The sequence below is a fragment of the Rattus norvegicus genome, chromosome 4, assembly GCF_036323735.1.
Source record: "Rattus norvegicus strain BN/NHsdMcwi chromosome 4, GRCr8, whole genome shotgun sequence".
NCBI classification, from domain to species: Eukaryota; Metazoa; Chordata; class Mammalia; order Rodentia; family Muridae; genus Rattus; species Rattus norvegicus.
In genome coordinates this window covers 150207029-150221833 of record NC_086022.1, presented here as the reverse complement: position 1 = coordinate 150221833, position 14805 = coordinate 150207029, and the positions used below count along the sequence as shown (strand labels likewise).

Sequence of the window (14805 nt, the reverse complement as noted above, 5' to 3'; positions counted from 1 at the left end):
TTCTGGAGAAACTTTTATGAATTCTTGAATTTTATGACTCTTTCCATCCCTGTCACCATTTCCCAAATACTATTGCAATACAGCTCACTACATTGCCAATGTGTTAGGCAGCGTAGGTATCTACAGAGAGTTCAAATGATAGGGGGAGGGTGCGTAGTTTATTTGCAACATATCGTGTTATCAAAATGTGAACACCTGTGGGGTTTGGTACCTTCGGGAGGAGACCTGGCACCAGACCCCATGATTATGGAGGGATGACCACATGTTAAACGGGTTGCTGGTGATAAGTGAAGATTCTGTTAGAGTCATGGAAAAAGTTTGGATTCTTGTGAAGCCTAGAGAGCATGAGGACCTGAGTTCAACCCCTCCCCTCCACTCATCTAAAAATGCTAGGCAGGGTAGCAATGAGCAGGCGGGGACACGAGGCTCCTCAGGGCTCACTGACCAGCTAGTCTAACCTAATTGGTTGATTCTAGGCCAATGAAAGACCTTGTCTCAAAGTGGGAAGGTGACAGTCCTGAGAAGGAGCCAGCTTTAGAGCTGCCCCTGGGCCTCCATACACATGCACAGCACCCCCACACATAAACATACATACGAGCACACATGCATGTCAAAGAATGAACAAGAAAGAAAGAAGAAAAGAAATAAAATGGGGGAAATCCTTCCCCAAATCTGTGATGGCTGAATGGGAGGCATACGTCCACTCTTTAAATACCACAAACAATCTTATAGTGTGGTAATTTTTAATATTAAAAGTAAATTGTAAATGTATCTTTATAAACAATATGCATAAAATAGATCATGTTCTAAAACTTTTTGTTTTTAAATGCTTTTTTCACAGTAAATTTCTTAGGTGTCAGATTTTTTTCCCCTCAAAATAATAGTGCAATCGATAGAAGGAACACTTTGTCAGCGACTGGGACTTTTCTGCTAATACAAGTCCTTGTAGATCTCCTGGAGCAGAGGGTGAAGGCTCATATCTGTCTCCGTCTTCTTGATCACATGCAGTAGCTGCACGTGCTCTGTGACAATCTGCCTGAGGTCTGTCATCTTCTGGAGCACCTTGGCGAACAGCTGGGAGGACTCCGGGTGGTTCAGCTTCAGCTGGAGTTCCAGGGCCTGCAGCAGGTTGTCTTGGATGTCCTCGATGGGCTTCACGTTCAGCAAGCCTGGGCGGTCTGGGAGAACGAGAAGAGAAAGAGGCTTCATCAGACCTCTGGGCTGGCTCTAACCTGTGCAGCTTCAGGCTCCCGGCTCCCTCTCCGGGCTGGAGGTGAAACCCAGACCTTGAGCTGTTGGGCGCATGCTCCACCGCAGAGCCAAGGCCCCATCTCTGCCATATATCTTAAGCGGGTTTGAGAAGTAAAACTCTGCAGCTAATGGCAAGACCTAAGGATGGAATCAAAAGCTCCAGCCCTTCCCAGCCAGGACTAAGTGCGGTGACACCATCAGGGGCATCCCAAGGTGTTCTATCCAAGGCCTCTCTGTCAACATGCTTCTCTTCTCTGAAATCACATTTCCAATCTTTGCTCCTTCTGGATGATTGTTTTTATAACTTCTACCTACATTCTCATAACAGCTTCAAATAAGATTTTCAAGTGTAAGCCTTGCTTACACTTGTTTTTTGCTTAGCACAGCACATCCCATTTCCAGCAAGATAAAGGACTGCTGCACTTTGGAGGGATGCTCCCCTCTCTGCAGGGTAGCCTCTGAACCACTTGCTAGGAAACCCTTGTGTCAGTTTTACCTGACCGTGAAGCAAGTAGCTACTGCTTTGCCACAAGTGTGACATTTGCTGTAGATTGTGGTGAATATGATTTGATTTGGTTTTCCAGGTATTTTAAAGTTTTAAATTTGTTTTAGTCAGGAATGTTGGTTAAATTTTATTGATGGCTTTTAAAATTTTCTATCTAAAGAGATGTGAAATCTGAAAAGATGCAATCTTATCTTAACCTAATGTAGCGGATTACATTAACAGACACCTTATGTCCTTGTACTCATTTGTTAAGGGCTTATTTGGGGCTTCGTAATATCTGTGGGTGATGTGGTCAGGAGTGTTACCATCTGAGCCAGCCATTGCTTGTTTGGGTAGTAACTGGGAACCAGCCTTATGAGTGGAGCTGTTTTTGTTTTGTTTTGTTTTGTTTGTTTGTTAGTTTTTTCCCTTCAGTTTTAACTGCCCCTTTGAGGTTTCTTGGAATTCATTTGAAGAGCCCTCTGGCCGTGGTAACAAGTCCTTCATTACCTTTGACTTTTCTTGTATTACTTTTCATCCACCTAGGTTTTTTATAATGTACAAAGTAAGACAAATAAATTCTTTAGGATGAAGTTGTACATGATATTCTAGTATAATCTGGAATCTATTTTTATTATATCTTGAAACGGTTTTATTAACTAAAAAATTGTGCATAATGGTGAGTGGATTTCATCATGACATTTCCATACACGCACTGCATGCACTTTGACCATATTCCCTCCCATTGCCCTCATGGCCCCCTCCCAGCCCAGCAGAATACTTTCACTCTTCAACCAGTCCTTCTTCTGTTTTCTTCTCCCTTTTTATAAACTAATGGAATCTGCCCTTTTTATGCTTCTTAACTCAATGCTTTTTGCGTGCTTTCTCATTTTAAAATTTTATTTGTAAAAGATCTATTTTTCTTTAAGATTTTCTATGCTCCTTATTTATTTTAGTTTTTGTGTGTTGTCTGCATGTAGGAATGCACACCACAGGCAGGCCTGCTGCCTTTGGAGGTCAGAACAAGGCATCAGATTCCAATGGGGGTGAACTACTGGCGAGTGCTGAGAATTGAATCTGAGCCCTCTACGAGAAGAGTCAGTGCTCTAAATCACGGAGCCATCTCTTCAGCTGTGCCCCCTATTTTTTTTTTCATTAAAATATAACCTTTAGTTTTATTAATCAACTTAAAGTTATATTTTTTCAATGTTTAACTCCTTTAAAAATAAATATATTCCATCTTTCTTTCTTTCCTTTTTTTTCCTCTCCTTTCCTAACTTCTTGATTTGAGTGCTTTGCTCTTTTAGTTTTAGGATTTCTCATGAGCTCATTAGGGCTCTAAATTTTCCCCCAGTGTCACTTTGGTTTCATCCCACAGGCCTTCAGGAACAGGCTCTCATTGTTCTTTTAGAATAGCCTATCTCAGAATGTTGGCTTTATTATCTTTTAACCCAAGAGCTATTGGAAGTATGTTTTAAATTCTCCCCCCCCCCAAATCCCCAATCTCTTTCAAGACAGGGTCTTACTATGTGGTTCTGGCTAGCCTAGAGCTCACTATGTAAACTAGGTTGTCCTAGAACAGAGATTTGCCTGCCTCTGCTTCCTGAGTGCTGGGATCAAATGTGTGCTCTACCATACCTGCTGCTTTGAAATTTCTGAGTAAAGGGTTTGTGTTTTGGTTCTTGTACTCTTAGCTTACTGTGTTTGCTAGAATTTATGGGTTTTCTCTTTAAGACCTACTAAAAATGGATTCATCTACAACATTTAGGACACATTCAGCAACTTGCATTGATTCCTAAGGTTAACCCTGCAGGTTGCTTACTCTATTAAGTACGGCCGCTCTTCCCCCTTCACCATAAACTCACTCACATCTTTATATCCTTCTCATCTGCCACTGTCCTTCTCCCCCATCTCAGTTTCCCTAGTTATCCTTCTGCTCTAACAGCAGCAAGGCACTTCTACTCCAACTTCCTCCAACATCTAGATCCATCAGACAATCTACAGAGACTCAGTGCCTACCGCATGAAGCCTCCTCACTTTGTAGTAATATCAGCTGCTTCTTCAAAAGGAGCACCAGTGGGGTGGAATGCCTCTTCCCCACCCCTCCTCTCTTGCCCTCATCTTGTTACTCTGAGCCCCATAGCACCTTATGACCACCTCTGCTCTCAGCGTCTGAGGTCACAATTGCTGGATAGTTATATAGTTACAGGATTGGGCTCATTTGATCCAAACACTATCACTTAAGTCCCCCTTCCCTTGTGCTGTCGCACTGCATTCTCTTTCCTTCTGTGCCCAGGAAGTAGCAGTGCTCTGCTGTCGCTGAGCCACCAGTGGATGGATGCCCAGTGGGCTCTCAGCTGGCTGAGTTAATGAGCCAGTGGTTGTCCTGGCCCACAGTCCCAGGTGGAAGAGTAGATTTTAGTTGGTGAACAAGTCTGTAGGTAGGATCACCACAGTGAAGACGCCTGCTGGGAATGGTGTTTTGCTTTGGCCTATCTAATATACTCTCTTAACCTTCATCCACAGCAAAGCTCAGGAGAACAGTGTGGTCTCAGGGGGGAACTTTGAGAACATTCTTTCAGTTTTGATTCTTTTTCATTACAGAAGGAAACATGTCTTTGGTATGACTTTTTTTCTTTTCTAACATATCCCATCGATTGGCTTAAGTACAGTTTCCTTTGAAATTCCAACATTAAATGAAGGACCATGGGAATAATAACAAGAATGAAAAGTCTCAGGCTCTGAGAATGGAACAAATGACTTAGTCCTGGCCTAGAGAATCCACCCCTGTAAGTACTGTGTCTTTATCCCATAACGAAATCACTTGGGCCAGCAAGGCAGTTCAGCAGGTAGAACTCTTGTTGCCATGCAACCCCAATGTCCTGAATTTGAACCCTAGAACCATGTCAAGGAGGGGAATGGACTATCTTCTGACATCCATATATGTGTTGTGGCTCTCATGTGTGTGTGTGTGTGTGTGTGTGTGTGTGTGTGTGTGTGTGTATACACGTTCATATACACTCACAATAAAGAAGTAAACATTTCAAAAGCTAACCAACCACTGAAGCTTCAAGGAAAGCTGAATTTTAGATTGGGGCTCTGGTATAATGACTGTTGCCTCCCTCACTCCCTCTTTAACAATATCTCAGGTTTTGAAAGCCTGAGGTTGTGTGAATGTGTGTGTATTTCAGTCCTAGCATCCTGGATAGGCAGGGCTGAGTCAGGCTCCTGGGCCCACACAGCCTGTTCTGGAAGCCTGGGCTTCTGGGACCTTTCTTCTTCCTCCCCCTTTTTGAGCAGCACCAGAGGGGACAACACTGCCGAAGAGATTATAGGAATGAACACAGGGTCTCTGTCAAACAATGAGACCCTGGCGTGTGAATGATGGGCTGAAACCTGGCTCAGGGAATGAAATGCGACCGGCTGCTCCAGGAGTGGGGAAGGATCTGGTTTGGATTTTCAGACTCTTCTTTGGCAAGTTACTCATTATTGATGTGATGGATGATGTTTGGCTGAAGGGCTGAGATGCTGTGGCCACAGATTAAATATATTTTCTCCAGTGATAAGTTAGATCATTTACTGATCAGCCTGGCTGTCCCCTGCCCAAATCTCTGTTCAGGGAGCACACAGTTGAGGAAGGAGGCCACAGAGTAGAAAGGGCCATAGTCTCTCCATTTTTGTCTTCACCAGCTCCGTGATCTTGGGTCTGACTCACTAAATTTGTTGGGCTCAGTTCTCTCCTATGTACACTCTATCAGGGATCTCTAAGTCCCTAATTCAAAAGTTCTAAGATGCATTCTCATCTGTAACTCCCTCTAGTACACAGTTCACATAATTCAACTAGGGAAATAAATTTAAAAATTGAATTGGAAAAGTGTATTCATGGGCTTACACATTAAACTTAGAACCAGCTTATTAAAAACACCCCCTTCCCTCTGCAAAAACCCAGTCTCTCTCGGTCTTAGGTCAAAGCAAAGTGAATCAATTGTTTCTCGGCTTCTACTCTTCACAGGCCTGGGAGCTCCTCTGCTCTCTTCCTTGTTTCTCTTTCCACCTTCCTCTACACACTCCCTTGGACCTTCATTGAGTTGAGACTGTGCCACAGACAAGCCCCCAGAGCCATCTCATCCTTTCCCTTTTCTTTACTCCCCAGGGCCCAGGGCCTGCTAGGACATTCCCTAAAGGGCCATCTGAGGTCCTCGCACCTTGCTGAGGTGAGGGGCAAGTCTGGAGTCCACTCAGGGTCAAGGGCTCTGTGTTGGCTAGGGCTGCCCAGAAGGCCCTTTGGGGGAGCACTGTTGACTCACACACTCCAGAAGGCTGGAGTCAGTTTTTACATCCTTACTCCCCAGGCTGCAAATTGGGAAAGAATCTTTCCAGTCTTCATTCACACAGTCCTGGGATTGATTAGAGAGCAACTGATTTGGGCAGATCTACAAAGCTTCCATCTTGTCCAGATCTGATTCTGCCTTGAGTACAGGGCTTATCTGAAGCAGACGCAATGCTAGGCCCTACCAGGACCCACTCACCTAAGCTGCATTCCTCTAGCACACGTTTTCTCAGGAGGCTCAGGCCCCCACAGCATCAGGCCACAGGTCAGGTTTCTTGTAGGACAGGCAGGAGGACAAAGGCCAGTCCTTCTGTCTGTTCTCTAGGAGATACCATCTGCGACTTTCTACCTTCCTTGTTGACTTCTGATGGGTTAAAATGGACTGTATTTTGGTCCTTTAAAGGGAGATGGCAGCTTGGGGGCAGCTGTATATTGACTCATAACCATGAAGGACTTCTGTTCAAGTGTGAGCTGAACACTGAAGAGGAGAAAGTGTTATCAGAGACTCAACACTCTGCAGTTAACTTCTTTTCCAACTTCCTCCATCATTTCTTTTATTGGATTATACTTTAAGTTCCAAGATAGGTTCTAAAGGGACCTGGACCTGGATCTGGAACCCGAAGACTCAACTATTCTCTTCTTTCCACTTAAATAAATTTCTGTGTGCTTTGGAGAACTTAGCTGATCTTTCTGGGGATAATTTGCTTTTGAAGGCAACCATACCACATCTCTCATGAGGCCATAGTGAATTACAAGAGTAAGAACAATAGAAGTCCTTACTCTGTGTTTGTTCAAACCTTGCTACAGGGTGGGGTCAGTTCAGTGAGGGCAGGGTGGTATATCAACAACTGGGAAATAGAAGGTTTGGAGGTGCTTTTGGTAAGAATGGAAATTTGGGAGCATAAGAAAATACTTTTTGGTACAGACATGCTTTGGGGCTTGGGCAAGCTCTCATTCTCACAGTTGAAAACACACGTATAGAACGGCTCCAGAAGAGGCACAAAACAAAGTAGCTGAGTGTTCAGGGACATATGTCTTGTGGAAAGGATAGTCAGGGCTTGTGGGCGCTTTTCTGATCTAATCTTGAGAATCCTAGTGACTGTTGATAGACTGTGAACAGAGTAAAGTAAGCTATCACATGGTCTGTGGCTCTTCCCTCCCACTGTCTTCTCTAGGAAATATGCTATGCAGGAGAGCTGGATCCAGTACAGGGATCCACATTAAGGTGAACTGGTGAGATTAAACACAACATTTATGTGTCCCGTGTACTTGACCTGGATGGGATCTTCTAGGTTTTAAGGGTTTTGCTGATCTGAATGTGTTGCTCTGGGTCAGCAGTACCAGTTTTGAGTACCAGTGAGAGCTTTAACTTTCCAAACTTGCACTTTATCACATGGTAACCTTGGGAAAATTTATGAACTCTCCTTACTTCAGTTTTCTTGTTTTAAAAAAGGAAGTTGGCTCAGTGGAGCACACCTGTCATCCAAAATACTCAGAAGCTGAGGGAGGAGAATTGCTTGAGCCCAGAAATTTGAAGCCCGCTTGGGCAACATAGCAAGAACCTGTCTAGATAAATAAGTAAGCAGCTAGGGTTATATTGAAGTGCTTGTCTGGCATGCATGAATTCAAGCCATAGCACTGCAAAAATAGTTTTGTTCACATGTGTGTGAGTGTGTGCACACAGAGGTGAGTGACAGTCTCAGGCATCCTTCCACAGGTGCTATCCATGGTTTCCTCCCTCCCTCCCTCCCTCCCTCCCTCCCTCCCTCCCTCCCTCCCTCCCTCCCTCCCTCCCTCCCTCCCTCCCTCCCTTCCTTCCTTCCTTCCTTCCTTCCTTCCTTCCTTCCTTCCTTCCTTCTTGGGTTTGTCATGTCACTGCTTTCCCAGTGTTGGGATTACAAGCACAGGTCACCATTTCTGGCTTTGACACATACTTATGTTATTTATATGTGAGGGGGTGGTGAACATATGCCAAGTGTGTGGTATATAAGGAGGCCAGAAGAGAGTGTTGCATCCCCTGAAGCTGGAGTTACAGGTGGTTGTGAGTTTGTGATCCACCTAATATAGGTGCTGGGAAATTTACTCTGGTCCTCTCAAAGAACAACAGCAAATGCTCTTAATCACTGAACCATCTCCCAAGCCTCATAGCTGGCAAAAACAAATAAACAAACAAACAACCACATACACACAAACAAAACAAAACAAAAAAAGCTGGGCTCTGGGAATTGAACTCCTGTCTTCACACATACCAGGCAGGTACTTTACCAGCTGAACTCTCTCCTCTGCTCATTATGAAGATAAATAATGGTTTTAGGCAGAGCTAGAATGGTAAAGTAAGTCAGTTTTCTGAGTATTGAGTGTGTTAGCACATGTAGCAGGCTTCCGAGCTTTAGCTCAGGGGTTACCCCTTCACTTGTCTCTTGCTATGTTGTGCCCCTGGTTTCCCTGGGTTCTCTCTTCCCTGCTTTTCTTCCCTTAGCCATTCCCTTCTTTTCAGCTTCCCCTCACCTTCCCTGTTCCAGATGTTTCTCTCTTTCCAATTCTGGGCTGAGGATTTATTAGCAATGCTAGCAGAGTCAACCTAAATTAACGAGAGGTCTGACCAACAGATGATTTGAGGCATCGGGTGGTTTACTGCTGCTATCAGAAAAATCAGGGTGCAGTAAAACAGAAGCCTTGCAAATGCTTCACAGACAGATATCATCTGCCTGCTGCAGGACGCGCACAGTGCACATGTTGCTGGTGGACCCTCCCTCTGACGCAGTGAGACATTTTTACACTTCCCTGTTGAAGCAATGATTTCACATCAATCAATGCTTTCTCTATGTTGGATAACAATGGGTTTAGCAGGATGGTAGAAGGGGAAAACCACAATGAAGTCAAGCCTGACCAACATTTTCTGGTATCTGTCCACCAACTAGCAGCTCTACACTAGCACTCCTCAGTCCCCATCTCCACGGAGCCAGCTCCTGGACATGGACACATGAGGGACAAGGCAGGCAACACTTTCTCTAGGCCTGGTCAAAGCTAGTCTGTCTCTCTCCAGGGTCCCCCAAGGAATAGAGCCTGGGTTTGATTCTAGTTCAAGGTCTTTGAGGATGGAAGTTTATGAGTTCTGTCTTGGCCTTGGGAAATCCTTGTGATCCTCCTAGCTCTGCAGTACTAGTCACATAAGGTTCAGTCATGTGCTCTGCAACAATTCTGTTCTTTCTGTGGTTTGGGTAATTCTATCAGGATTGGTAGCTGGCTGGGGGTGGGGGTATGCATAGAGAAAAAAGAGTTAGGGAAGGAAGTAGGAGAAGAATCTCTTCTGAGAGCCCTCCAGGGTGACACACTGCTGCTTTCAATGCACCTGGTGGCTCTGCCAAAGGAGACAAAGGAGGCAGGGCTGAGAAAAGAGCTAAGAGCACTTCTGTGACTTTAGACCCATGACAGCAAACCCGAGACAACTTATCAACTTCAGATTTTCCACTCCTACATCGTCTACCATCGGCTCCTCTCTCTGTCTCTGTCTCTCTCTGTGTGTCTCTGTGTCTGTCTCTCTCTGTGTCTCTGTGTCTCTGTGTCTCTGTCTCTCTCTGTGTCTCTGTCTCTGTCTCTGTCTCTGTCTCTCTCTCTCTCTCTCTCTCTCTCTCGCTCGCTCGCTCTCTCTCGCTCTCTCCCTCTCTGAGAAGAACTTGTGATTGCAAACCATAGATATGACTTTCTAAACACCTTGTTTCCTGCAAAGTCAAGGGAATTCTGGGAGGGGCAATCCACAGTCCTAGCTTCCCCTGTCTCCTTGGGGGCTCAGGGTTAGGGGATTTTGATCCTCCTTCTTTGGCTCCTCCTCCTACTCTGTATCTCTTTCCCTTTGGGTTTTGTTCTCAATCTGCAACTAATCCCCTTAAAATGATAGCTGATAAAAGGATTAGCTGAGAGCTCCCTAGGGGTATTTACATTGTAGGAAGGGATTTTAAGGACGGTTGGTGGAATTTTAAGCCATTTGACTGGCAGGATGGAGTGGAGCTACTTCAAATGATATCACACAGCAGAAAGGGGAAATTAGCATTCATTGTGTGCATAGCAGTGTCCCAGGCACAATGCCAGAAGCTTCATATAATGCTAGTTTACTTGCTTGGGGAGCTGATAAGGAAGTTAAGGCCCAGGGAGGTCAATAATTGCGGCAACCGCATATCTAGGAAGTGGGGGAGTGGGGCTTTTGAACTGTGTGATTCTGGAGCGTTCTTTCTGACCTATCCAGAGCTGCTGCAGCAGATGAGAAGTTTCTTTTGGGCTACAGCACAGCCCTCATGCCCAATCTCCCTGTTAGGTGACCTGAGGACCCTGGGTTCACTCTTCCCTACTTGCAGCTGAATGGTGCCATCTTCCATCTGGAAGGCTGTCTGGGTCACCCAGAGTTTAAACACACATTTTGAGAGTCCAAAATGATAAAGTACTCTGAAAAGCCACCGTGACTGGTTAAGGAGCCTCTTCCTTGACTGCCAGTGTGGACAGGAGTGACTCAGCAGTTCCACTTTCAGTCCTGTCTGTCTCAGACACCACTGTTTGCTCAGTCCTGAGATGATGGTGGCCTACCCAGCCTGGGTGGAGAAGGAAGTTTTATTTCTGGAGCAGCTACAGATAAGGGGTCTTCTATCCTCTACAAATAAAAGCCTGCACATAGATCCTCACATGGATGCCTATTTATGGGGTGAGTCTAAGATGTTTCACTGTTTCCCCCATTACCCCATCCTTGGCCCCAGTTCTCTGGTTTTTAGTGTTTTGGTGCCAGTTGCAAACTCATAAATATACCTCACCCCTATCATACCAAGTGCATGAGGTTATGAAAACAGAAATTAATGGGACATTTCTAGATAACTCAAATTGAGTCATTATTCAAAGCCATTCTGCCAGTCTCATACACAGAGTAGGTAGGAACCCATTAGATATGTTAGTCCTTAGTAAACCAGCTATTCCTTTGTGACATGGCCTGCTCCCGATGGGGGTCAGGAGACATGCTAACACTGGATGTCCAGCTCAAGAGAAATTTGATACTCTTGTTCATTTTTAATACCTGAAGAAGAGTTGGAAAAAGAACTTTCTTAATGAGGAAGGAAGTTAAATATTTAGCTGGCATAGAGGAAATAGGAAGTTGGCATAATGCTGAGAGTGTAGCTCAATAGGGAAGCCTGTGCTCACATGTACGAGGCCATAAGTTCAATCCCAAGGACTACTAAATACACAAAAATGTTAGCCTATTATTATCTATACTTATTATTAATATCTAGTTTCAAAGTAGTTTGGATTTTGTCTCCTTCACTTAACTATTAAGGGGGAGATATGTGCTATACTGTCCACTGTAATGCACAGAAATCACTCTGTAGTAAAATGCAAGTATGGTACATATACTCAAGAACTGAAGGGGAACTAAGGGATTCCTAAACCTGGTGGTCCGTCCTTCTGCCCCAAGCCATCTGTAGTGGGTCACTGGGTCTGAGCTGCTAAAAGAGGTGCTTTGCCATGTACCTGAGTGTCTGACTGACCTACACAGAGTAAGTGCCCACATGCTCAGTTGTTTCTCTAGAGCAAGAGAAACGGAGACACAGGATGGTATTTTAACAGTTTTAAATTCCTCTCACCAGTGTGTACGTTTGTGCTCCACCCAATCCACGCCTGGCCCCTATGGACATGCACATATGGAGGTCAGAGGTCGACATTAGGGATTTTCCTTACTCTTCACCTTTCTGTTTGAGAAAGGGTTTCTCACTGAGTGTGGAGCTCGATGATTCAGCTAGTATGGCTGGCCAGCATGGCACAGGGGTCTTCCTGTTTTTACAAGTCTACAGCAGGTGGCTTTTACTTAGGCACTGGAGATCTGCACTCAGGTCCCCATGCTCACGCAGCAAGCACTTCACCGACCAAACAATCCCCTCAGCCTGCATTTATAACTTTTCTTTGTAACCACTAACATCTCTTATGTCCTGGCATATGACTGTGTCTGGTTAATATACTTATATAGTTAAATATACTTCTTTTCAGCCATTTGAGGCTTTCTTTCTATCTTTGTGGGAAGCTTTGCAAACAATTGTGTTCAGGTGCTCATTCCATGACAAATGTAAGAACCATAACACTGGCATTCAGCTTATCACCAGCCCTAAGCCTGTCCCTAGCACTTTTCAAAGCCAAACAAAGGGTTTGGGAAGATGGCTGCTCAGTGGGCAAAATGATTGCTAGTTAGTTAAAATTCTGTCTTAAGAAGGCATTGGATATTAGTAACAATATATGAACATTCTTAATTATGATCTTTTGATAGCTTCTAAAGAACTCTAGGACCAAGGCAACTAAAATGTTTATCTCAATTACTCAAAAGGCAACAGAATTTTGCAGGGAAGTGCATGGTGATGGTGATGGTGGTGGTGGTGGTGATGATGGCAGTGCTAGGGATTGAATATGCCCAGTTCTGTACATGCTTAATGTGAGCTCTGTCCCCAAGCTACACCTCTGACACCAGCCTGACTATACTAATGGGTCTAAACTTTGGTCCTATCAATTAGTAGCTCTGTGACTATAGGCAAGTGACTTGATCTCTCTGAAGTTCCATTTTCCACACCTGTAAACTGGGGTATAGGCTGCACAGAGCTTCCATAAAGATAGATAAAAGACTAGGAATAGAGCACATGTCCTGGATTTTTGGGATATTCAACAAATAGGGGCCACTGTTGCCATTTTATTTATTATAAGCATCTGTCAACTTATTTCAGGTATTGTCTTTGATTCTAAGTCTAATGAATCAATAAATAAATCCATTGGCCATGGTAAACAATGAAGCCATGGGGCCCAAGCTTTTGACTTGACAGAACAAGGTCAAATTGACAAAGAATATCAAGTCTTCTTTGATGGACAAATGCATAACTATGGGAATATAACCTCCTTCTACCCACTCAACAGCCTGTCACTCAAAGAACAGTTATTTTGAGCTGCTTTAAAGAAGGAATATCACTGGGTTTTCTGGAGGGAACAGGGGACACTCTGTAGGTGGTTGGCAGGAGCCAGACTTCAGAGGGTAAATGAAGGGTTGATGACTTGCCATCTGTTGCTGCTACAGAGATAGTGGCAGTTTCTTTGTCACTCAGACAGCAGTGGCAGTTTGCCTTGAAAAGTACATTGTAAAATCCAGTGGATTTCCTCCCTCATATCTTACAAGTTTAGGACAAATCAAAATAGATTCCAAGCTGTTCTGAATATCACAAGAGTTTTTCCTGTTGGAGAGTTCCAGCTGGACCCTCCAAGGCTTTTCTTTACTACACAGCACATACTCAAGAGGGCAAAGTGTCCTGTGGAGTGTCCTGGAGTTGCCAGATTTCCTGAGCTTCACACTTGGCATTGGCCATGGGGCAGGGCTTGAAAGCTTACTAGCAAGGCTGGCATGGGTCTATGGCGCCAGTTGCAAACATCTCCTTGCTGGATGCAGTTTTATTACTCTCGACACCACCTACCCCAACAGTAAGACTAGAGGGTGCAACGGAAGCTATTATCTGCTGGGATTACAAGGAAGTGCTCCCCTGGCTTCCAGGCTCAGGCCTTAAGGAAGGAAGGTGTCAGTGGGAGTGGGGGGGTTGCAGTTACCAGCTGCTGAGAGTGAACTGTGATCCTGTATCAAAGAAGCAGAGGGGACAGGACTACCACAGTGACAGGACATTTGGCTTTTAGCCCAGTCCTACTACTGTTCAGTAGGTATCCAATTTGTACAAATCTGAGTGCATAACCCTTCCTTTTCTGCCTGTGAAGTGAGAATAAAGACATGGCTGCATTGCTGGTAGACAATGGGAGACTGGCTATGAACTGCATTTAAGAAGTGCTATGCTTTGGCTCTGAAGCATCGCTGTTCTTTTTCTTCCATTTCTTGCTCCAGCTCAGAGGAGACAGACTTTGAGAACTAGGTCATCTCTCTCAGCAAGCTGACTGCAAGAGTTGAGTACACGAGGAGTTGCTAAACACAGTTCAAATCTAAGAACCAGATCAACAGGTCAGCAGTGTTTAGTGGGTAGCAACACCTATTTACCCAGCAAATCCCCAGTTGGGTCAGATTGATACTTGTGTCTACAGTCTTCCTCTTTGGTCACTCTAAGGCACCTCTTCTCAGTGCTCATCCCCAATCTTACACAGAGTTCACCATTCCCCCACCCTGAGCACCTAAGTGCTTCCAGCAGAGCACAAGTTCCAACACGGCACTAGAACAGCTCAGAATGGGTAGACCAGTTGGCTCTTGGCCAATGTGCTTCTTTTCAAAATCATTAAAACACCTGACAAACTTCTGAAGTGCAAAGAGAGAATCAGTCACTCTTACTAAGATTGGATAGGGGCAGAACTCTGTTTTCTGAATGAAAGCCTCTTGTTTACATGCTGTTTTCCCTTTCTGGAATTTTAGAATAAGAAAAAGCCAACCAAGCAAAGGCTAATCTGGAAACTGTCTTGGGATACTGATCTTACATCGATGGATGATGAGAACTTACTGGAAGCCAGTCCTTGAACTGGGAATGTATGTTGGACAAACTTTACCTGGCCTGCATGCAACCAGCCTCTCTGAGGAGAGGAGAATCACATCCCTGTGAGCTAGACAAACATGGGCCAGTTTTACTCTTGTCTGTTACCTGGATTTAGACTTCACTTATAAATACTAACTTTGGTCGGGGAAGGACTTTCTGTTTTGTGATGTAGGAACATGTCGGTGGTAAATCCTCTGCCTTGAGGAATTCTA

At 44.5% G+C, this 14805-nt stretch overlaps 1 protein-coding gene across 6 annotated transcripts in view; it reads right to left on the bottom strand.

The window, feature by feature from the left end:
- Positions 1-729: 729 nt before the first annotated feature.
- Pparg (peroxisome proliferator-activated receptor gamma) overlaps positions 730-14805 on the bottom strand; it is a 125362-nt gene continuing 111286 nt past the window's right edge. For all 6 annotated transcript variants that reach the window (XM_006237009.5, XM_039107130.2, NM_001145367.1 and 3 more), the window contains one exon: positions 730-1178. In XM_006237009.5, the coding sequence (XP_006237071.1) occupies positions 931-1178 (248 nt within the window). In that variant the 3' untranslated portion in view covers positions 730-930. The remainder of the gene's footprint in view (positions 1179-14805) is intronic.